The sequence below is a fragment of the Dendrobium catenatum genome, unplaced genomic scaffold (assembly GCF_001605985.2).
Source record: "Dendrobium catenatum unplaced genomic scaffold, ASM160598v2 fragScaff_scaffold_1391, whole genome shotgun sequence".
Taxonomy (NCBI): domain Eukaryota; kingdom Viridiplantae; phylum Streptophyta; class Magnoliopsida; order Asparagales; family Orchidaceae; genus Dendrobium; species Dendrobium catenatum.
Genome location: NW_021319853.1, coordinates 960,833 through 984,924, shown reverse-complemented (window position 1 = coordinate 984,924; position 24,092 = coordinate 960,833). Strand labels below are relative to the sequence as shown.

General features: G+C 35.3%; 1 protein-coding gene across 1 annotated transcript; it reads right to left on the bottom strand.

Moving 5' to 3' along the window:
* Window positions 1-19,365, bottom strand: LOC110103776 (UDP-N-acetylglucosamine transporter UGNT1). The gene is made up of 10 exons (XM_020832607.2): window positions 18,966-19,365; window positions 14,054-14,130; window positions 13,562-13,720; window positions 13,342-13,475; window positions 9,008-9,138; window positions 8,877-8,921; window positions 8,679-8,776; window positions 6,928-7,176; window positions 868-942; window positions 1-254 (listed from the first exon to the last, which is right to left on the bottom strand). The coding sequence occupies exons 1-10, from the start codon at window positions 19,102-19,104 to the stop codon at window positions 180-182; spliced, it is 1,182 nt and encodes a 393-aa protein (XP_020688266.2). The 5' UTR covers window positions 19,105-19,365; the 3' UTR covers window positions 1-179.
* Window positions 19,366-24,092: the final 4,727 nt, after the last annotated feature.

Here is a 24,092-nt window from a genome sequence, read left to right as displayed (position 1 = left end):
GAATAAAAAAAATTTAAGCCAATTTTGATAAAATATGCTGATTAAAATTACAAAAAAATGACCTCTTGTGCATGACACAAGCTTGTATTTGTTAATGTATGGACAAGCTTTTCAAAAACTACTTATAGAAATCAAAACTACTAAGAAAGAAGTGTGCGAATAGTACAATAACTGCAAAGCTACTTTCCTTTGATTTTGAGATAGGCATACAAACCAGAGCCCACAAAACCAAGAGCCTGCCCTATGACGTTAAGCTGCAAGAAAGCAAAAAAAACAAAAGTTATAACCCATAATATTGAAATAGCAGACTTCAAAAAATCATCAGATAATCAGATCATCATTTCTACGAGAGATTATTCTGTGCGGAAGTCGAACGCAACTCTACGTCCGGATACCAATCAGAATGAGCCACATCAACGATACCGAGCCGCTGTACCGAGCGGTACCAAGCTGCGGGCTTAGGTATTCGGACGGGTTCCGCTTCCGAACAAAATAATTTTTCCATTTCAACTCATATTTTTTCTTCCAATAGTTAGGGAAACAGCTTCTCATCGCAAAGTTGGAAGAAAGAAAAAATACTGCAGCCAAATGGAATTATAACAGCTTTATGAAAAACAAAACTAAGAAAAGAAATTGTCCCAAAAGAGCGAGTTTTTATTCTGTACGGATACTGGACGGAAGAACTGTCAGGTTAAGCACTGGGTACCCAGCAGTATCTAGGAGTACCGAGCTGGGTATCCATCAATAAGGTGACTAGCACATTTTTATTGGTCTCCGGAAGCCCTCCACACTCCGCACAGAATAATGAATCCAAAAGAGCACCCCTAAATGAGCCAAATGTAATTTTGATGCTTAGCTTAAACTCACCAAATCAAAAGGAAGACCTCCAAACAATAGCCAGCCAAGCCCTATGGTAAATAGATCCTGCACCAAAACATCACATTAAAAAATAAAAAAATAAAAAAAAAAAAAATATATATTGTTCTTAAGAAAAGACCCAAGCAAGAAGAGAAGAGAAGAAAAAGAGGGAAAAAGCTTCTCCTCGATCACTGCCAGAGCTCCGCCCGACGTTCAAGAGACGCCGGAATTCTGCCCGACTTCCAAGTGACGCCGGAGTTCCGAGACAATATCATGAAATAAGCCAGTAAAATGGTCGGACATTTGAAGACTTGGCGCTAAGAAAACGGGCAAAAGAGTAGTGCATTATGCCGAGTACTGTTATGTGAAAATTGAAGAAAATCATAGGAGTAATATTTCAGAATGCATTGGTAGAAATAAGCATTTCTTAAATCTTAGTGATAAAGACGGGGATATAACTTTTACAGTTAAAGTTTTATGGTTCAAGGGAAGAAGTGCTTTGAAAGTGTAGTGTGGTAGGTGGATATCAAAGAGATTTAAAGATAAATTTTATAGAACCACCATCAGGTTAATGACATTGTATGGATTCAAATGTGGGCTTGTAAAAAAAAGCATTGATAAATAAATTGACAATTATAAGTGACAAATCAAAGAATAGTTATATTAAAGAAAGATTTAAGTGACTTGTATTAAAGGCAAGGTGATTGAAATAAAACTCAGGTATTATGAACAACAACAACATCATCATCAAGCCTTTGCCCACTACGTGGGGTCGGCTACATGAATTCTTTTTCGCATGAAATGTACAATAAAAGGTAAAAAAACACATTAAATGAGTTGATAAAATTAGCACCAAAATATTAGAAAGAAAAAATGGCAAATCGGGCATGGTTAGATCTGGAGGGGGAGGAAGATATGGTTTGTGTGATTGGGGTCAACAATGGTATGCATGAGTAGCGAAGTTGGGTGGAGGCACAACTGTGAAGAAGACATGGTGACTGCATTTGATTCTGCATTGGATCCGGTGGGGCTGAATCTGGGTTCGATGTTGTTAGTATTCGGGAAGGGCATTGGTGGAATCAGGTTGGTTACGGTGGTTCATGTGATCTAACTAAGCCCATATCTGGATGTCTCGAAGAGGACAAATGACATCTATTAGAGTTTGGAATAAAATTAGTTTGATATGATGACAGGGAAGGCTCAGAGGAAAAGTTCGTGAGTAGATTTGGGCTGTAGTAGAAGCCCCTAGAATGGGGAAATCTGGATGCCCTTTTCTTTTTTGGCCAAGATACTGGTCGACGATGTCACAAGATTGAGAAATATAGATCTGGCAAGGATCGAGGCTTGAGTATAGATTTGGACTACGACTTGCAATTAGGCATCAAAGTGAACAAAGATCTGAGGTAGGTGCACTGACATTGATGGATACTGAATCCAAATAGTGGCGAGGCTCAACAAGAGCATCATTATTGTAAACTCAAACAATAAAATACAAAAAAAACAAGGATACATGATAACTATTCAACTTCAAGCTAGCCTAAAACTACAAAAATTGATTAGGGAAGAAGAGATGGGAAATTCAAGGATGCCCATAACTACAAACATTATTGGGGAAAGAGAAGACATTAATGGCTCAATAAAGCACCTAATAATAATTTAATAAGCTTAATTATCTAAAATTTGTAATGACCCACAAAATTGCCAATTACATTTATTCCATAATAGATGGTTGGTGTAGAGGTTTAACTTATTTTTTGATAAGAAAATCCTTCAAAATATTGTGATTTTGTTGACGGACAGTCTTGAAAACCTAAATGGTGACCCAATAGTGAGTCCACAGCTTATATACTAACTACCTTCATACCAAATTTTCATCTAACTTCTCCATTTTTCTTCATGCAAAAGTTTATAATCAATTGTTGTGCTTCTTGGAGGCCAAGAAGTGAGGCACCTTTAGAGTAGGTGTAAACTCCAAAGAGGAAATAGAAGAGAGGGAAAGGAGAGGGATACATAATTTTTCATTCATACCATTTGATTTACAATAGGGGCTATTTATATTAGTTGGCAAGACAAAATTTATAAGATAGACATGGTCTAACTAATACATACCTTAAAATAAAATATATAGACCCGGTCTACCTCACTAAAAAGAATAAAGATAAAATAAAGCTCATTATATATTTTTAGACCACTTTTTATGTTGCCAATCTTAACTATTTTGGTGTTCTTCTTCTTCTTCTTTGGTAGACTCTCATGATTGTTAGTTGGTCCTTCATGTTGATATCCCATTCTTCACAATTTGCTTGTAAAATTGATCCAAAGAATTAGCCAATGCATTCAAAGAACAACATAGGCACCATGGATGGAAATGATGAATAAATCTAAGGTCGCCTAACAACCTCGCATAGTAATTATGATATTAGGGGATGGACGATGGTGAGAGAAGGTTGGGCCGAATGACTAGAGCTGAGGTTGGATGAAGGGAGAGAGGTAGGTGTAATCTTGGTGGATGGATATGAATGATTTGGTTTATGCCAATTTCAGGATGGGGTAAAAAGAAGTCTTGAATTTTTTATTCATGACACCTAATGTGTTCCATTGCATCCATTCATTGTCGTCAGTGCCAAATAATAAGTAGAATTTATTAGGGCAACGATGTTGGGGTCCAAATTTTGCATCACAATTAAAAAAAGACCTTTTTCACATCTATGTTGAATTTCAGCATAAGAGAGTTTGCTAATTGGGAGTTTAAAAGGTTTATGGATGGTGAGCGAAGGTTGGGCCAAATGAGTGGAGTGGAGGTTGGATGAAGGTAGAGAATTAGGAGGTGTAATCTTGGTGGATGGATAGGAATGATTAGGTTTATGCCTATGTTGCACCGATACACATGTTTATGAAGGCGTGCTGTATCGGATACGTGTCAAACACGAATACGCGTCCGATACGATAAAGCCGAATCCGATTAAAATACTATTTAATTTCAAAAGGACACGTGTATCGGATACATGTGTCCATTGAAAAACGAAAATAAAAAATAAAAAATAAGACACATCGTATTTACTTTGCGGCTGCGAGCGAGGATGTCTCATTTCCGAATCCGTGAGCCAAGGCATTAGGGCTCCTTCATTTCTACGATCGGCAAGCGTGCATCAGCAGTTGCGAGCGAGTTTCGTCGAAGGAGCGGGAGAGGAGAGGCGGCTGATGCCGAGCAGGTGAGGAGGGCATATGCGAGAAGCAACCGACGCCGAGCAAGCAAGATGAGGGCGTACGCGAGATGAGCATTCGTTTATGCGAGACATTTGTTTAGGAGAGACGAACGTCCGTTTACGCGAGCCGAGGCCAGGCAACTGCAAGCTTCTTTTCCGGCATCGATTACGCGAGGCGAGGCCACACATGAATGTTTGGTTCATTTTCGTGTCTTCTAATCTTGCCTCGTTTAATTTCTTTTCATGAAGAAAATTCATCAAGGAAATTCACAATTTATATTGTTTTGGTATTTGATGCCTAGAGCATAAAAAATGAATGAATATTTTTTGCTAATTTTCTTGAGCAAAGTTAGGTTTTGTTCTCTAAATTTTGATATTATAAGCTACAAGGCTACAAATGATGTTGCTTTCATTTTTTTTGTCATTTCAAATATTATACTTTGATTGCTTTCTTAATTTTTATGTATAATTTATAAATTATAATGTTGTGTCCACGTCATACCCCTATCCTATATTTTTAGGAATTGACGTTTCCCGTATCCGTATCGTGTCGTATCTGTGTCGCCATATCCGTATCGGTGCAACATATGTTTACGCCAATTTGAGGGTAGAAAATAAGTCTTGAATTTTTCATTCATGACGCATAATGAGTTCCATTGCATCCAAAAGAGAAATAGGACGAATAAGTAAAAGTTCTCATCATAATTCTTATTTAAGTCAAGAAATGAAATAACTAAAGGTGTAGACTTTGATAGGTTGGGAACTTTAAATGCAAGATTTTTAAAAGCTTTTTTATAATCTAAAACAGAAGTTTGTTGAGTTAATTTTAAAAGATTATCATGTAAATCTTCATAAAAAGAAAGACCAAACGTTATTGTAAAGATAACATAAAATAATACCAAGAAAGAAATTGACCTTTCATCCTACACCACTAATACCAAGTAGCAGGGGGGTCTTCTAGATGAAAAGAAGCAATTCTAATGCAATGACAATCAAGAGTATTATGAAAATTGAAATATTCTTGTGCTTAAAAGATCCATGTTTCTACATCAGATCCATTAAAGCAAAGGAAGTTCGATTTTCATAGTTTTAAGATAGGGAAAATCTGAAGAAACGGGAGTAGGAAAGGGGTCGGCAGAACCAAGAATACAGGGGGAGGACGCATGATCTTGATTGCAAAAGAAAGGTGGTCGGTCAGTGCATAAGCTGTCAAGTAGCTTATAAAAAGAATCCATTAAAGTTTGAAATTGTTGGATGGACGTGCCAAAAAAAGCAAATTAAACGTCGGCTTGTTGGAGAGATTTTTAAATTTCAATAAATTGCAAGGCGTGATTACTTTGCATTGAGCGTAAGGCTTCAGCCAAATCAATATTCTTCTTGTTGTTTACGTATAATGAATTTTGGAAAGATGAAACTCTTTGATACAAGAATTGGTACATGTACCAAAATTAAAAGAGAAACCCAAGTAGAATGTGTAGAATAAAAATAATAAAAAAATTTCAGTAAGAACAAGAAAATAGAGAACCAGATGTTGACTTGAAAAATTATTGTTCTTGTGCAGGAAACATGCAGACCGGCGCACTACAGGAAATTCATTGATAACCGGCGGTCTGGACCGGCAGTTGTCCAGCCGCCGGTAGTAACGGCGGCTTACACGGCGATCGGACCGCCGGTTATTACCGGCGGCCTACCCGGCCGTTATGCAAGGATAAGCCGCCGGGAATAGCGGCGGTCCAGAAACTGTCGGTATTTAAAATTACCAACGTCTTACCGGCGGCTAGAACCGCCGGTGTTAAGTGATTTTAATACCGGCGGTTTGGGCCGCCAGAACGCCGCCGGAAAAAGCCCTAAAAATCAATCATCCCAAGCCTCTTATTTCATTCCATATCCCTCTCTCTCTCTCTCTCCTGCGATACGCTCGCCGCCTCTCCTCTGCCCGCCCTCTCACGACCGAGAAGATTTAGGCCGCCGACGAGGTCCCTCCGGCCGCCGACAAGGTCCTTCCTGCCACCGACGAGCTCCCCACTGCAATCCTGAAGGGCTCTCACCAGTCCCGTGCGCGTCGCCTTTCTCGATCGGAGGTTTGCGTTTTTAATTTTCTGGCGCCGTTTTTGTTATTTCGGATGGATTACATCAAGGAATAGCTCTAATTAAAGTGGGGCTGAAGAAACTGTAAGCCAGAGGGTTGCAGCGCTGACTAGAAAGATTGAAGAGATGAGAAATGTTCAAAATGAAATGCAAGCAGAGTTGCAATCCTACAGAGATGTAAATCAAAGGAAGAAAGAGCAAGAGACAGAGTAGCCACATGCATCTCCAAACAGCGAGGATATAGACGAGGATTAGCACTTTTTTATGTTTGATGAACTTATGATGATCTGATTGTAAACTTATTTGGTTGAACTTATTGAACTTAGAACTTGTGAACTTGGTTGAACTTGTGAACTTAGAACTTTGGTTTCATTTATTATTTTGTTTGGTTTAACTTATGAATATATTTGTGATAATTGTTGTGATTGACTATAGTGGCGTGTTGCCCAAAATTGTTGTTATTGCTTTCTGTGCAGGTTTAGAGTTTAGGGTGAAAATCCCTCAAATAGAGGGGACGCTGTCAATTTTTTTTTTAGATGCTACAGGTTTCTGGTGGCTAACCGACGGTTTAGCCGCTAGAAACTTCGATACCGGATGGCTAATTGATGCCGCCGTAAATCTACTATAACTGCCTATATTTACCGGTGGTTGACCAACGGTGTCCGGCGACACGCCAGCGGTACACACCGCTGGCAATTCCTTTGGTTGTGACCGTCGTTTAGCCGTCGGTACTTTTCCTGGCGGTCTACCAGTGGTCGAACGATGGTATTTTTACCAGTGGTCGGACGGCCGGGGAGCCACCGGTAAAAACAACGGCGATAACCGGCGGTACAAACCGCCGGAACACCGTCGGTGACAAAAACCGCCGGAAAAACACCGCCGGTAATGGTTTCCTGCGCCGTTTTTTCCGACGGTTTGAAAACCGCCGAAAAGTCATCGGTCTTTTACACAACCGCCGGAAAACATGAGTTAACCGCCGGCAAAAACCGTTGGTAATGAGTGATTTCCTGTAGTGGCGGGGATTCTTGAATCTTTGAAGGTTGCTGAATATTGTTGGAAAGAACAAGCGGGTGATTGTTGGAAGGATCTTGCGGACTGCTGCAATTTGTCACGGTTTACTGGAAGAATGGCTATTGGGGCTGAATGACTCATCAAGCAGGTTCTTATCTGGAATTTGTGGCTAAGGGGGGCGGCTGCAGCAATTTTTGAGTAGTAGCCAAGCTTGGTTTAAGTGTGACGCCTTTAAAGTAGGTGTAGACTCCTAAAAAGAAATAGAAGAGAGGTAAAGAAGGAGAGGAAACCAATTTTTGTCATTCATACCATTTGATTTACAACGCCTTTATATTTATTCTATTTGTACTACTTGGGTAGATCAAATTTACAAGATAGATATGATCTACCTAATACATACCTTAAAAATAAAATTGATATATCTAGTCTACCTCACTAAAAAGAATAAATATAAAGTAATGCTCATTACATATTTATAACCACTTTTTATGTTGTCAATTTTAACTATTTTGTAGTTATTTGGTAGACTGATGATTGTTGTTTAGTCCTTCATGTTGGCAGCTCATTCTTCACAATTTGCTTGTACCATTTTATGATCCAATGAAATATATTGATGTCTAACATCAACACACCTCCATAATCCAAACAAAATTAGATCAATTTCATTTTAATCCTTAAACTACAAGAAAGTGAACTAAAAGTAAGCGGGTCCTTGCAAGAACATCTTTAATTCATTTTCTTTTTATCTCACTAGCCTAAAGATAGGAAGGGTATGTTTAAATTCTATAAAATCAAGACAACTTTTAGAAGTAAAGGGATTTATAATTAATAGAACAAAAGTAAAGTACATAATTTTTAGTTTTAGTAGATTTGAAAATACTAGTCAATAAATAATAATGATTGAAGATGAACTGAAATCAAAATATGATTGATTTGAAAATATTGGATATTTGTATCTCCTATACAAAAAATCGAGGAGAGTCTAGATGATCATACAATGATGAGTAGTTGAAAAAGCCTTGTATTATATAATAAAATAATATTATGAATTTGGAGTAAAGTTTATAAATATGGCCAATTATGTTGTATAGATTCAAGTGCTGGAGAAACAAACTCACTACCAACCATATTGAGTGCAGCAAAAAAAAAAAGTGAAGATGATGTGTTTAAACAACGAGTATATTATAGGGAGTGCTGAAGTAGATATAATGGTCAGTTGAACAACACTAATACAAAAGATGGCAAAAACTGTTGTGATAGAACAATAAAGACAAAGAGGAACGGATGGTAATAACTTATAAGAGTTTTGCTAAAGCCGTATTATTAGACTTGCTTTATAAGCTTACTGAAACTTACGCTTCCAATTTTCATTATGTTTTTGAACTTATCTCAACATATTTTGGTCAATAAGATCACAGTTTCCAGTCAAATTTGCAAGTAAAATACAAATGTCATCAAGTGAAGAGGGAGATTCAACACAAACAAAAGTGTAAAAGTTTAGAAAGGGGATCTTACCTGGAAGCCTGTAGAATATAAATAAGGAAAACTGATAGTCAACTCCAAATCACCTCGAACTAGCGTCCAAAATAATAAAATAGGTGTACATACCAGTCCTGATAATAAACAGAAGAAAAAGTATTTATAGAAAATCTCAAAGCTTATATTAATTCATTAATTGGGTGCCCCAAATTTAGGAAAAAGCATGCAGCATACCATTGCACCACATAAGACCAAAGGTGTTCAGGCCACTTGATTTACCTTAGACAACACAGATCAGGAGAAAATTGTCAATTCTAAGCAAAAAATTTAAAGCTAATTAAGAGATTATGAAGATAAAGTCTTACCAATGCGAGATATAGTTGCAAGATATATTGCAGTCGTGATGTTGGAGAGAAAAACAATAGCATAACCATAGGTATCAAAGGATAGGTCTCGAGCTCCAGCAACAAATGCTCCAAAAACGATTAACGCCACACTGATAGAATCCTTAGTATATCATCGAGAAACAAATCAGAAGAAGCAAAGCATGTTCCAAGCTTTGCATGCCTTCTATTAGAAAAAAACTAAGAATGCATGAAAAATAAAATCTGAATTTATCAGAAGAACATAGAATAAATGACAAACTGCTCAAACAATTGATGAATGATTTTAACCAATAAAGAACCATGAAAAAGAGGCAGACAAAATAATACAATAGAATAACAATAAGCTTCCTAAGTCATAGATGACAAAGCATGCTGCAAGGTTCAGTAATCACAGAGCGCCATAGCTACAATTGAACATATCCATTTAGAGAATTAAAACACATGGCATTGTGACTACATTAATCATAGAAGAAAACACACAGAGTAGAAAGAATAGCCAATACTCAAGACTGGAAAGAAGTAGAATGCAAGAATAGCAGAGCCTTCTCCTGCAGATTACAGAATAGAATTTAATCTGGACCAGAAGAGCAATTCAGATTAAGAAGGATGACACCCTTTTGGCACATATCGACATTTTTCCACAGATCACAATATCTCCCTTATCAAGAAGGTATATCAATGATAGATCTATATAGCTTCTGAAGAATCTATTACCCTGAGCTCTTGCATCAGACATGAACTTGATGATGACATTGAGAAGTAACTAGTTAATGATGTCAGAAATTAAGAATGCTTTAGCCAGTTTGTCATCCCCATTAAAGCAAGCAGAATGTGCCAATCACAAGAAGAAAAAAAGAGGTGGGGGCAAAGAAAACTCTAGGTTCTTTCCTTCCCCAGGATTCCTTTCAAAAAAGTACTGTTGTAAAGTGGACAGCAACAAAAGGTGTCAACCTACTGGTATTCTCATTTTTTAACATTACTTATAGATCCTTGCATAGGAATACCCCTTAAAGGCACTCAGCAGATTTAACTTGGTAAATCACACCCCTGTAACACTTATCCAAACCAATTTCCATGCAAGGCCTTAAAAAAATCAACATATTTAAGCCGTCTTCCACAAGAATCCTCACTAACATAATTCGAGGAGGTTTAATAAGAAGGCAATGAGAAGTCAATGTAATGGTGGATTGAAAATTAAAACAAAGATATGAACTGGCTGCCTCTCTCATCAGTTTCTTCTTTTTCATGTTTTTCCTTAGAACAATGTCATCACTTGCCAAGCTAAGTACATTATTCCGATGATACATGACATAAAAACAACAGAAAAAATGCATTTTGCACAGATACAGACCATCTACAAGGAGAACTTGCATTCAAATAAGTTCTCATCAGAAGGTCAACTCTGTTCATCAGCTGCATAAACTTGAACCAAATGAACATAAAATACTTTGAAATTAACAGCTTCACCAGCTTTTCTTAAACGTAATGATCACCTCCAAGATAAACACAAATGCTTAGCATCACCAAAAACCAAGAGCTTTCATTTTCCCTTCCATTCTTCTTCATATGTGCATATCTATGCAAATAGATATGCCTCTTGGTATGTCCATTTTATTAAAGGAAGGCGTATGGCCTCTGTGGGTATTTTACCCAAAACTCTCTACATCACCTCAACTAGAACAAATCAATGGAATGGACAGGCGCAGCCTTTTCTAAGCCAAACCAAGGCCAGGCACAAATTTCATAATATCACATCCATATCTAATTTAGTAATATTTGGCAACTTACAAACATGGATAAAAAAACATTTTAAGTAACTAGGCGCAATGCCCTTTAGCCCATTGAGTCCGCTGTTTGCTCAGGAAAAGAGTGAGAACTCTGTATTTGAAATTTATAGCTCTTTTTTCGTGAGATAGATTATGTTTAGTTCAACCAAATTTTCATGGTGTTCCTATGAGGGTTATTGAGATATATGTCTAAACTTTTTATAGGCGCAACTGTGCAAGTAAGGATGGACATATAAGCTCAATATTAGGCCAGTGACATTTAGGTTTCAATGAATGGGGTAATAAAGGTATAACTGATCAAGATTCCATGATTCCATCATTCGAGAAATAATGGCGCTCTTAGCATGTTGACTCTAGAGGGCTGTAAGCCATAACATCCAAAGAATTTGATTGACAACCATAGATTACCTCCCCTTAGGTATCTCGAGCAGATCAGAGCGAAGTATGAAAGTTTTAATTGATTTAACAAGCTTGATAACATGAGAGAGCAGACCCAAATATAAGTTGGACCTATGTCCACATTAGAAGGCTCAAATTTTACTGGAGACTAGGATCACTAGTATTTCCAGGATGACTGAATAATGGGATCTTGACCGAGTCTACCTCCATATACCTCATTAAATGAAACCCAAAGGTTGAGTTTAAGCCAAAAATTTAGCATATGTGATCATCTTTAATCGAGAGTGATCTCCTATGAGCAGCAACAACAACAACAACATCAAGCCTTTATCCCACTATGTGGGGTCGGTTACATGAATCCTTTTTCTCCATTGTGTCTTATTAAAAGTCAAATTCTCGTTTAAATCTAATAAAGAAAGGTCATTCCTAATATTTTCTAACCAAGTCTTTTTAGGTCTACCCCTACCTTTCTTAACACAAGTCAAATATAATACCTCTACTCTCCTAACCGGGTCATCGGAAGGCCGCCTTTTTATTTGACCAAACCATCTAAGGCGACTCTCTCTAATCTTATCTTCTACTCCAACCTTTTCACGTATATGCTCATTTCATATCCTATCTCTAAGGGTAAAGCCACTCATCCACTTGAGCATCCTCATCTCTGTCACACTTAACTTAGTATTATGCTTCTCTTTTAATGGCCAACATTCGGCACCATAAAGCATTGCAGGCCTCACTACCAAATTATAGAATTTTCCCTTAAGTTTGAGGGGTACATTTCTATCACATAACAAGCCCGATGCATTCCTCCACTTCAACCATCCAACTTGAATTCTGCTGATAATATCCCCATCTATTTCACCATCACTCTGAACAATAGATCCAAGATATCTAAAACGCGTACTCTTATTAATGACTTGATCGCCCAAAGTCACAATCCCCTCACTAGGTCTATTACTACTAAAATTACACTCCATATATTCCGTTTAGATCTACTCAACAGAAGAGCAATTCAGATTAAGAAGGATGACACCCTTTTGGCACATTTCGACATTTTTCCACAGATCACAATATCTCCCTTATCAAGAAGGTATATCAATGATAGATCTATATAGCTTCTGAAGAATCTATTACCCTGAGCTCTTGCATCAGACATGAACTTGATGATGACATTGAGAAGTAACTAGTTAATGATGTCAGAAATTATGAATGCTTTAGCCAGTTTGTCATCCCCATTAAAGCAAGCAGAATGTGCCAATCACAAGAAGAAAAAAAAGAGGCGGGGACAAAGAAAACTCTAGGTTCTTTCCTTCCCCAGGATTCCTTTCAAAAAAGTACTGTTGTAAAGTGGACAGCAACAAAAGGTGTCAACCTACAGGTGGAATACCCCTTAAAGGCACCCGGGTCAATTTCGAGCTGATATTAGGTCTTCGGGTTAACCCAAACCCGACCTAAAATTAGAAACAAGTTAAATTGTGAAACTTGAACCCGATCCGTTTTCCAAATGGGTTGACCCAAACCCAGATTTTTGTGTCGGGTTCAGGTCGGATTTTCAGATCGTGTCAAATATTGACACCCGTAGAAATAGTGGATTATAGACGCAACAACAATGGGAGAAAGGAAGCAGGAAAGTAGGCAGTGTGTAGTAGGGTAGGGAAACTAGTAAAAAGAAATGAGGCACATTATTTTGGCAACAGATATCCTTCCAACTCCTATCATCACAATAATTATTAAATTGAACCTAAACTCTCAATGGACTAAGCAGAACCTTATAGTAATGAATTAATCCTAACAAAATGCTCACAAATACTAGATAGCTCATACAACTCATAAAGGATCATCATCATAAATAAAATTTTCCCACACACAAAAAAGAAAATAAGATAATTGTAACATCATCTATCTATATGGATTTGCATATATAATGAGTATAGATTTCAGATTTGCATCACAACCTCTCTACAATATAAGGGTAGAGTACATTATCTCCTCTGCAAACCTAACATTAGTGGGAGGCTGGGAGCTTCATGCAATAGCTCCTTTTTTACTAAAATGTAGAAGTTAAATTGCACGGCAAAATAAATTAAATGGGTAAAGTGAGAGCCGCGAGAAAGAAAGGCCATTTACCTGCCAACAATAGAAAGTGTGTACTTCTGCCCTATAAGGAGGTACTCCACAATCATCGTAAAAACAACAGTAGTGCGCCTGAGAGTGGTATACATGGGAACATTTACTCCACGTACAGACTCCATTCCTGCAAGCTATTTACAAAGAAGGCATTGGGTTCAATTACTAAAGAATGTCAGATGATTTCAAAATAAATCAGAACATAATTACAGCAACAAACCATGTACAACAAATATGCCAATGAAAGGGGAAGTGTATGCAACAGTGTCTTTGGAGGAACAAAGTTTCCAGAATCAGTTGAAGACCAAAGATCACCAACACTGAAAGTGATGATCTTCCAACGTCTCAACACATAAAGAAGGGAAGTTGAGCATATCATCTATAAGAGGAAAGAATAAAAACAAGAGTTAAAAAAATGATAAATAAAAAGAAAAAAGCTAAACATGAAATCCTCCTCAAGGAAAATAGAGGGCAGTACCTATATACCTAAATCGTTGGAGAAATAGACATGAAAAAAGTTTGTTTGTTAACAAGCTTTGAATTTGTGCCAACTGAAGTTTAAAGCTTATTATAACTTCTACATGACAGTCATTGCAAAGAGGTGGTATATATGCCACAAAGCTATACAGCTAAATTAAGGATTACAAGAAACTAGGAACTAATTCGTATGTTTCAAAATAAGCATAAGAAAATTATGAGTGGGGAAAGTCACCTGTGAAAGCGTGATGACATTAGCCGATGGAAAATTATATGAAGACAAAGCTGCTTTGTTGAACATCACCAGAAGTACTGTAAAATGCAAATCAACCAATAATGATAAATATGATGACAATACAGATGGAATACCGAATACAAAGTTAATTGTTAGGAAGTGGCAGAAAAATCCAATTCCCTTGGATTGAAATCAAATTATAGCACACCCACGCACAATCTCTAAGAGGAAACAAGAGAAACAATGGACATAAATCTCTTTTGTATTGATGAAATAATAAGAAAATAAACAAGATACAATGGATCTTCTATTGGAGAGGAAGATCCGGCTCTCCCAAAACACTAGCGCCAGCTAGAGCCCAAAACTCCTAAGAACAATCAAAATTCAACAAAATCGCCACATGCCCTAACCCTAGAGAAAACCTATCTATTTATAACATACAAATGGCAAAGCAAATTACTAAATAGCCCTCTCACAAATTAATTCCTTGTTTAACTGCCCCATCCTAAATATATTCAAATAGTGGGCCCCCCAAGGGGGCCAGGCTGGAGTAGAGGCGGACCGTTGGTCCGCCCGGAGTAAACAAGGGCTAGCTCTTTTACTAGGGCCGGCTAGACCGATCTAACATTAATCCACAGTTATTGCAATTAGAAAGAATTTCAAGGAATTAACAAGAGTTAAACTCATTCATATACAATGATGTAATAAAAAAAGTAATAAACAATGCATAATAAAAAAACATATAAGCCTATAGATGCAAACGGTGTATTTGGTAAAGTTACCCAAAAAATTCAGACCTAAGCCTTAGGGTCCCTTTGACACTGTCGAGACATGTGCAGCAAAACATAAAACGAAGGTGCACATACATTATAGTGGCTTCCTTTGCATATTTCACAAACTAATAAAATTTGTAATATATCAAAAAAATTTGAAAAGTGAAGCATCTGAAAAATATTTTAAATGAAGAATTAATGTGATTGAACGAGTAAATTTTCGAGATGATTAAAATGCCCCAATATATATCTCCATTATTTTACATAATAGGTGATGATACTTAGACCTATCACATCTAGGCATTATTTTACCTTCTAATAATATTGATTCATAATTATAAACATCACATTCAATTGCATTTTTTCCATTGTTATAACTTTCGACTTATTTGAGCAAATATGTCAAATCAATTAGAAGTATGTTATTTACAAAAACAACAATAACCACAACAAAAACAGCAATAAAAACAACAACAACAAACATTTATCCCACTACGTCGGGTCAACTACATAAATTATTTTTCTATATTGTTTCCTATTAAGAGTTAAATTTTAATAAAAAAATGTCATTTTAACTATTCTAACAAAATTTTTTTAGGTCTACATATACCTTTTTTAGCATAGGTCAGCTCTAATACATCTACTATCCTAAAAGGGTCATTAGAAGGTCAACATTTTATGTGACCAAACCATCTAAAGGTGACTCTCTAATCTTATATGCCACTAGAGCTACTCAAATCTTTTCAAGTGTATACTCATTTTGTATTTTGTCCTTAAGTGTAAAGCCACTGATCCACCTATGCATCGGTGCATCCTCATCTCTACAATACTTAACTTAATTTTATGCTTCTCTTTTAATGACCAATATTCTGCGTCATAAAGCATTGCAGGTCTCACCACCATCTAATAAAAATTTCTCTCAAGTTTGCGGGTTACTTTTCGATCACACAATAGGCCCAATGCATTCATCCACTTTAACAATCCAACTTGAATTCTACTAATAATATCACCATCAATTTCATCATTATTCTGAACAATGTACCTAACGTATCTAAAATGAGCACCCTTTCTAATGACTTGATCACCCAATATCACAATCCCACTAGAGTTAGAACTACTAAAATTATACTCCACGTATTCGGTTTTAGATCTACTCAAACAAAATCCTTTAGGCTATCAAACTCCATAATTCAAGTTTTTATTCAACTCCTCTAGTTTCATCAACAAAAAACATACACCAAGATACATCCTCTTGAAAATGTCTAGTAAGAACATCCAAGACTAAAGTAGAAATTTATGGGCTTAAAGCCAATCCTTGATGTAAACCAACTAAAATAGAAAAATATTGGTCGAACCACCTTATGTTTAAACAAAAGTAACAGCTCGTGTATACATATTCTTAATAACTTGAATATAAGCATTATAAACTCCTCTTTTTTAGAATTCTCCATAGAACTTCTCTTGTAAATTTATCATATGCTTTCTCTAAATCAATAAATATCATATGAAGATCATTCGTACACTCTTTATACTTCGCCATCAAACCTCTCAATAAATTAGAACTATGTCATTTATAAAAAACAATACACCTAGGAACCTTTTTTCAATGTCCATTGTAAGCATCGCAGAAATGAATAAGAAAAACATGAATTCAATGTTGATCCTTGATATAACATTACCATAATTAAAAACTCTTTTCATTGCTCCACATCTACTTCTAATATAATAAGTCATTTACATAGATATCTTTAATAGATTCAACTACCTTTAACACATAAATTCCTTCCTTAATGCATATAAAAAATCAAATCATATAACACTAGATCATGGCTTCTCGGGATCAATGAAAATCATTTAAAGATCATTTTCCTACTTGTACATTTTCATTAATTTTCTGAACACAAAAATTGCTTCCACTATTTTTTTTTATTAAAAAATTTTGATTTTATTTTCTTTTGCACAGTTTTTGAAGCAAATGTTCTATTTCTCTTTAGCATAACTTCTTTCTATAACTCATAAGTTTAATCACTATTTAATTAGTCAAAGAATTATTTTCCTAAATACTAGTACCAAAATACTTCTTCTACAATCCCTTGGTTATCTCTTAGCCTTTGAAATTTAATTGAAAATATTTATTAATCAAACCACAATTGTATGTCCTATAGCTCCCCAAGTTTAAATGGATGTCTTGTATTCACCTAAAGCTTAAGCTTTATGCATCATCTTCAAAGCTAACTTCATTTTTATTTTTAGATCGGTCTATATATACTATATTATCTTGCTCATCATGCTATTCAAAAATAATATCTTCCTTAAAATTCTCATTTAATAATTTCTCAAATTGAATTTGTATGTCCTTTATTTCTACATTCTAACTAGGACCCTATTAACTTCGCTTGTAATACATCTTTCTAGATCCCTTATGTTTTACCTTCATTAGTTTATATATCTCATTTTTCTACTTCTTTAGTAATTAAGTTATCATATAAATCATCAAAATTTATAACTTTTTCTTTGCTTCCTACCCTTTGTTGCAATATTTTCAACTTACTTGTACTTGTAAGCCTCAAAAGTATTTAACTTTCATCATCCTTTAAAAGATTTTCTCTCCCTTAACAGTATCCTATTACTCCACTACCAAGTCTCATCACTAAAGTATAATATATTTCTAGAAAACCATCTTGATGGAAGTTGCCCATTTTACCTCACATTAAGTTTGGTTCAACTTAAAAATTCAAAATTACCTTTTTAGCAACCTATTTTAACATAAGCGATTAATAATTTCTCACCTTTTAAATTCCACACCATTTTCCCCTCAATTGTTTATTTTGGTCATTTTTATACTCTTGAGATGTACATCCATAACTTGAAACTATTATTCTATGTTGTTAGGCCAAACTCCCTTAGGGATGTACATCTCATAACTTGAAACTATTATTCGATGTTGTTAGGCCAAACTCAACTTAAAAATTCAAATTTACCTTTTTAGCAACCTATTTTAATATAAGTGATTAATAATTTCTCACCTTTTAAATTCCACACCATTTTCCCCTCAATTGTTTATTTTGGTCTTTTTTATACTCTTGAGATGTACATCCATAACTTGAAACTATTATTCTATGTTGTTAGGCCAAACTCTCTTAGGGAATCATCTTAAATTTTTAGCAAAAGAAAATTTGTCCAAGTAAAAACAATTCAATTTATGATTTGATGCACCTCCTTTTGAAAGTTATCAAAATTTTCATCACCTAAAGTATGCATTCGATATTTCACAACTATAAGCTATTGTTGAATTAAATATATCATCTAAAAATAAATTTTTCGCTATTACTCCATCACAATAATGAATTCTCTCACAATTGATACTACGAAAACTAATATGTCAAAATTCCAATTAGTCGCTCATTATAGTATCTTCTATTTCTCAATTATATATTATAATAGTCCATTGATCTCTTTGCAACTTTGATTCTCTAGCTATAATTCAATTTGAAAAGCATAAGCTTAAATGCTTTTATAACATCCTCGTTAATAATAATCTTAAGAGCAATCACTTGATCACTAACTTTTCTTTAGTCAATAATTTTATCTTTTAACTCTATATATACTATTATCCCAAAACATTTAAAACATACAGTAACTTACATTATCCACACCCCCTCCTCAATCCGCCCCTACAACCTCTCAACTACGATTAGGTTGTGATTCATTGCTTCTTGGGAATGGCATAGCACAATAAAATTCCAATTTGGGTCTTTTTTCACACAATTTTATGTTGAATATTGACCTATTATCAACTCTCAACCATTTTAAAATGGGTTTCGGATCAACAATGATGGTTTTTGTTATGTTATATTTGTCGTTCTAAATTTGAAGTGATTGGCATCGCATAACACCCTAAGTATGCATGCTATTCTTATCTACCTGTATATCAATAGATGTCACAGCTTCATATAAACCTCACTCTATCATTTTTCGCATTTCCTTATCTACTGAACAAAAAACAAATAAAACGGTCATTCAAGTTTACCGGTCAATTAAAGTTGCAATTCCCAAATCAATGATCATATAAAGAGGTTAATCAAAACAGATCAGGAAAAGGAAACACAAGATGCAAAGGTACAGCAGTAAGAGTTAACCTGCACAAAGCATGTAGGAAAGGGCAGCGTAGGCGCCCCTCTTGGTCATGCCGGAGCCCTTGAAGAGGCTCTCATCGCCGGAACGCGGAGGATCAACGACCGGCAGAAGCAAGCTCTTCTCCTGAACAAAGGGAGCCATCTGATCCCTCGCCGATTCCTCTCGGCCTCCTCGCTCTCGGTTCTTTCTCTTTGTTATCTCAAGTTCCAAATATCCAAAGGGCAAGATTGCTTTTTCCTTTTCCTATAGTTTTCGCTGCGGAGAACTTTTGGAAAACAGAGGAAGGGACAGAGAGGCGGACGGCGAAGACCCGACGGACAGACTTCGTCAGCGGGAAAGGATGAGAGAGGATCAGTATGATTTGAGAAGTAAGCGGGTCTAAAATGCCCACTGGGCGTGGAGAAATTATTAGTGTGGAGTACCACACCAATTAAATTTTGCCATATAATTTTTTTTTCTTATCAAAAAATTTTAAACTTATTCTAAATTTTAATTTATTTCCTGTACATGTATAGTTTTTAAGATTTAATGTGTATTCTTCAATTATTTACAGGTCAAATGTGACGAAGAGGCATGTTTTTGTCCAGCAACTATGTAAAATTTTATGAAGAACTACTGGGAGAAGAAGAAAAGGCCAAAGGGTAAGATGTAACTTAACATAATAATTTCTTTTAATATTTATTATGAGTCAATGTACGTTTTGCTGAGTTTAATTTTTTCAATAGATAAACTTATTATAGAGACAACTATAACATCACTATGTTTACCTTGATGGTTCACACATTGACTCAAATGCATTCTTCAATTATTTGTATGTTGCATATCTTGAATAATACATGCTTCTATAAATCAACTATGTAAATTTTATCTTAAATGATAATTTTCTGAAAGTTAATTTTATTCTCTCAATTGTAATTATTATGCATTTTTTCTCTTTCGTTTATATGGTGTTTTTTTTTCATTTTGATGCTTTTTGAACTTGTACACAGTGTGTTTACAAGTGATTTTTTTAAGTGATTTTTTTTCATATAAACTCAATGTATATTGCATTTGAAAAGTATAGATATAATAGTGTTAAAGATTTATTGTGTGTTTTTGTTCATTTTGATGGTTTTTCGCTTATACACAGTGTGTATACGAGAGAAATTTTTATCCATTTTAATATTTTTTGAAAAGCTTAGATACAATGATATAAATGATTTGCGACGGGGCATTGTACATGGCAGAGTGGCCTTTGCTGCCACGATCCACTGAGATCCTGCCCTATGTTGCAGCAGATTCGTAAAAAAAAATGATATAAATGGTTTGTGTGGTGTTTTTTGTTTATTTTGATGCTTTTTAAACTTGTACACATCATATATATAAGTTGTACACTGTTTGTGTATAAGAAAAATTTATAAACACTTTGTATACACTTGTATAAAGTGTGCATACAAGCTTGTATACGCATTGTGTACAACTTGTACACAATGTATATACAAGAGAAGTTTATAAGCATTTTTTGTACACTTATACACAATGTGTGTATAAGGGGGAATCTATACATTTTATGTATGCATGTACACAATGTGCATACAGAGAGAATTTATAAGTTTTTTTTTTACAGTTTGCAGATAGTGTGTGTACAAGAAAATTTTATAAGCACATTCTGTACACTTGCACGCAGTGCATATACAAGGAGAATCTATACACTTTGTGTACACTTGTACATAATGTGTGTATAAGAAAAATTTTCGAGCACTTTTGTGTACTCGTCCACAATGTGTGTATAAGGGGATTAATGCACTTTGGGTACACTTGTATACTATGTACAAGGAGAATTTCTAAGTACTTTGTGTACACTTGTACACTGTGTGAGCAAGTTTTGCATGGGAGTTTAGTGAAGTGGATATTGCAGTTATGAATCTATGTTTTAGAGGGTGATTCATTGCAAGGAAGGGTTCAAATGTGATATTATTGATCTTGCCAAATTCAAAGCTTTAATATAAATTATTTCTAATTTTATTTAATTTTTAAGTATTATAAAAATATTATAATGAACTCATTAATTAAGAAATATGATATATATAACAATTTAATTATTAAAATTTAAATATTTTGTGAGGTCATGTGTTAAGATATGGAATATAAAAGATCGAATTATGGCTATTAATAAATTGTTCTAATAAAATCATGCTAACTAATTAGATTCATTTGCGGGTTATATAATATGATGAATATCAAATAATATTGATACGTCATGAAAAAATTATCTTGATCGGGCACGAATCTCGAGGCAAAAATCAAGTTGGAAACTTCAAAAATTAAATCCGGGAGCACCTGAACTCTGATTTCAGCAAACTAACAGTCAAACTGAGCGTCTCGGAAATACGAACCCAACAACACCAAGTTTGACTCAATCCAAGCCCATATGAATCCAAATCAAGGACCCAAAGCGCTATTGAAAGGTTCAAACCATAATTTCAGTTACCAAACGATTTTCAAACATGACGAGCTTATAGTCGAATCGAGCGGCTCGACGAGACGAATCCAACGAGCCTAAGATCGCCAAATTCCGATATCATTAAGGCCTTCAAATATCTAACGAACGGACTATGATCAAGGGATTCAATATCGGTCGTCCATTCGAACCACTCCTGATTCGCCCATGATCTCTCACCTATTTACGAGCTATGCCACTCTAGAAAATCTATAAATAGCCTCCTCATTTCTCATAAAAGGGGACTGAAGCAAGAGAGAGAAGAAGCAAGAGAGAGAAGAAGAGAAGGAGGAGAATCAACTCCTCCTCGACCACCGCCGGAGTTCTTCTCGCCGCCTGAATACGCCGCCTGAATTCTGTCGTATATTCAGGAGACGCCAGAATTATGCATAACTTTGTAACTGAATTTCAATTCAGGAGAAACTCTTTGTAATATGATCGTCCTAACTTGTGGGACGAATCAGCCTCTGTACTTCAAACAAACACTAGTGGAATTACTTCAAATGGGCCTGGCCCTGTGGTTTTTTCCTTCTTTCGGGTTTTTTATATTCAATGGTTTTGCCCTTGTAAACACATTGAGTACAAGCATATACATATACTATGCATAAAGTTATAATTTTTTCTTGTATACACGTTATATACAAATTTATATTAAAATTTTGTATGCATTTTATGTATAAGTGTAAACAAAAAATATATAAATTCTTTTTGTACATATACTGTGTACAACTTGTACACACTGTGTACAACTTGTTCACAGTGTGTACAAGATGAATTATATAAACTTAGAGATGATTCCACTTCTTCAAAATGAATTTTCTCAAATTCATTTTTAAACTATAGCAACAATTTGCCATAAGAAGGGACTTACCATTAAGTCATTAATTATCATGAAATTTCCATCATAAATAGATAAAGAGAAGGTCATGGCCTACAGTAGTCCTATCATAGCACCTTGCCATGCCACAAAAGACATTAATGGGAAAATACGGCCAATCTTTTTTTTAATATTTCTATAATAATTTAGAAATAAAATAATTTTAGAATGGCAGTTGAAGTGAATATGACATTGGTGAATTGGAATTTTCTTTATGTGATCAATTAGTTTATAGCTTTCAAGAATTTGAAAGTCAAACAATTTGATATTCAGTAAATCTAAACAAGCTGGAATATCACTTAGCTTGGAGAAAACACAGGAATTTTATATACCATTTAGAAAAGCTTTGCAAATGGAGAAAATTCAAACAGATAATGTAGCTTCATTCATGCCTTCAACAAATACAGAGATAAACTTAAAAAAAAAATTTCGATGCTAATATTGGTTGGACGATCAAAATAGTAGCTGTTTGTTGCGTCCTGGAGTATTCGCGGTGGTAGAGAAATATATAGTTTAACGTCTTAGCATTTTACGAAGATCCAGCACACAAGCAGATAAGAGAGGGGGTGAAACATTTATAAAAGACACTAGAGTTTTTACGTGGAAAACTCCTAAAAAGGGGGAAAAACTACGGGACCTGGCCCAGTTTGAATGAATCCACTAGTATTTATAGTCGATTACAAATGAGGCCCTTCTTAGGGAGAAGACCTTGGCATGATGTTACAAATGTACGTCTTATAGAGCGGATTACATGGTGGGAGTTACAATAATCAACATAGACATGTTTATTTGGTTGGAAGTGTGATGCCCCAAGATCAACTTGGAAAGAATGTCAATCAATTTCACAACAATTTACCAGAGTTATCTATAAACCTTCAGTAAGCAATCTATCAAACATCTATAAAATTTAAACATCAATATTCAAGTCGATTCATATCTCAAAACATCATATACAATACTCAGGAACTAAACTATCAATACAAGTAGAGAAATCTATCCTGTCCTGAGTACAAAAGAATCATCTATCGATCAAAAGACAAAAACCTGAAGATCTGGATCAATTCCTATCTCCTGCTCCCGAGCCCTGACCTGAAAATATCAACCACATATAATGAGCTTTACAAAGCCCAGCAGGTCACCTAATACCTATAACTGAAATCAAAGCACGGCGATGCTATCAATATGCATGTCAATCTATCAATCTGAATCAGTCAATGGTCAATGAGTCTATGCAGTGGAAATCAAATCAGTAGTCGATGCAATCCGAAAATCAATAGTCAATAAAACCAGTCAATGCAGCGGCAGACAAATCAATCATTTCAATTCAATCAATCAATATCCGTCAATCAAATCAATACGGTCAAATCAATGAAATCAGTCGAGAAAAGCAATACGGAACAATGAATCTATACGACAGTCAATACGGTACAGAAACAGTAGGCAGTAGTACGATGTCCATGTTCATGCTATCAATACAGTATCTATATCTATCAATGTCCATATCAATGCTCAGTAGTATCAATGTTCAGTAGTCAATCGATGAAATCAGTGAAATCGTACGATACAGTAAACCCGATCAAATCCGTAAAATCCGTAAATCAATACATTAAACATGCAATCAATACGATAATACTGAACAATGTATAATCAATGGTCATGTTGCTGTTGTAGAATTCATATTGCTGTTGTAGATATCAATACATTGGTTCTATGAAAAGAGTCGTCACTCTATTGCCCGTCGGCCGCCCGTCGGCATATAATCTCCTTATGACT

Bases quoted from the DNA above. Each gene is read 5' to 3' on its own strand.
- LOC110103776 (XM_020832607.2), bottom strand. From the start codon at position 19,104: ATGGCTCCCTTTGTTCAGGAGAAGAGCTTGCTTCTGCCGGTCGTTGAT. The intron at 9,139-13,341 runs GTAAATGGCCTT...GGATTCTATCAG, and splicing joins ACACTTTCTATTGTTGGCAG to TGTGGCGTTAATCGTTTTTG. The intron at 255-867 runs GTGAGTTTAAGC...GCTTTCTTGCAG, and splicing joins GAGGTCTTCCTTTTGATTTG to CTTAACGTCATAGGGCAGGC.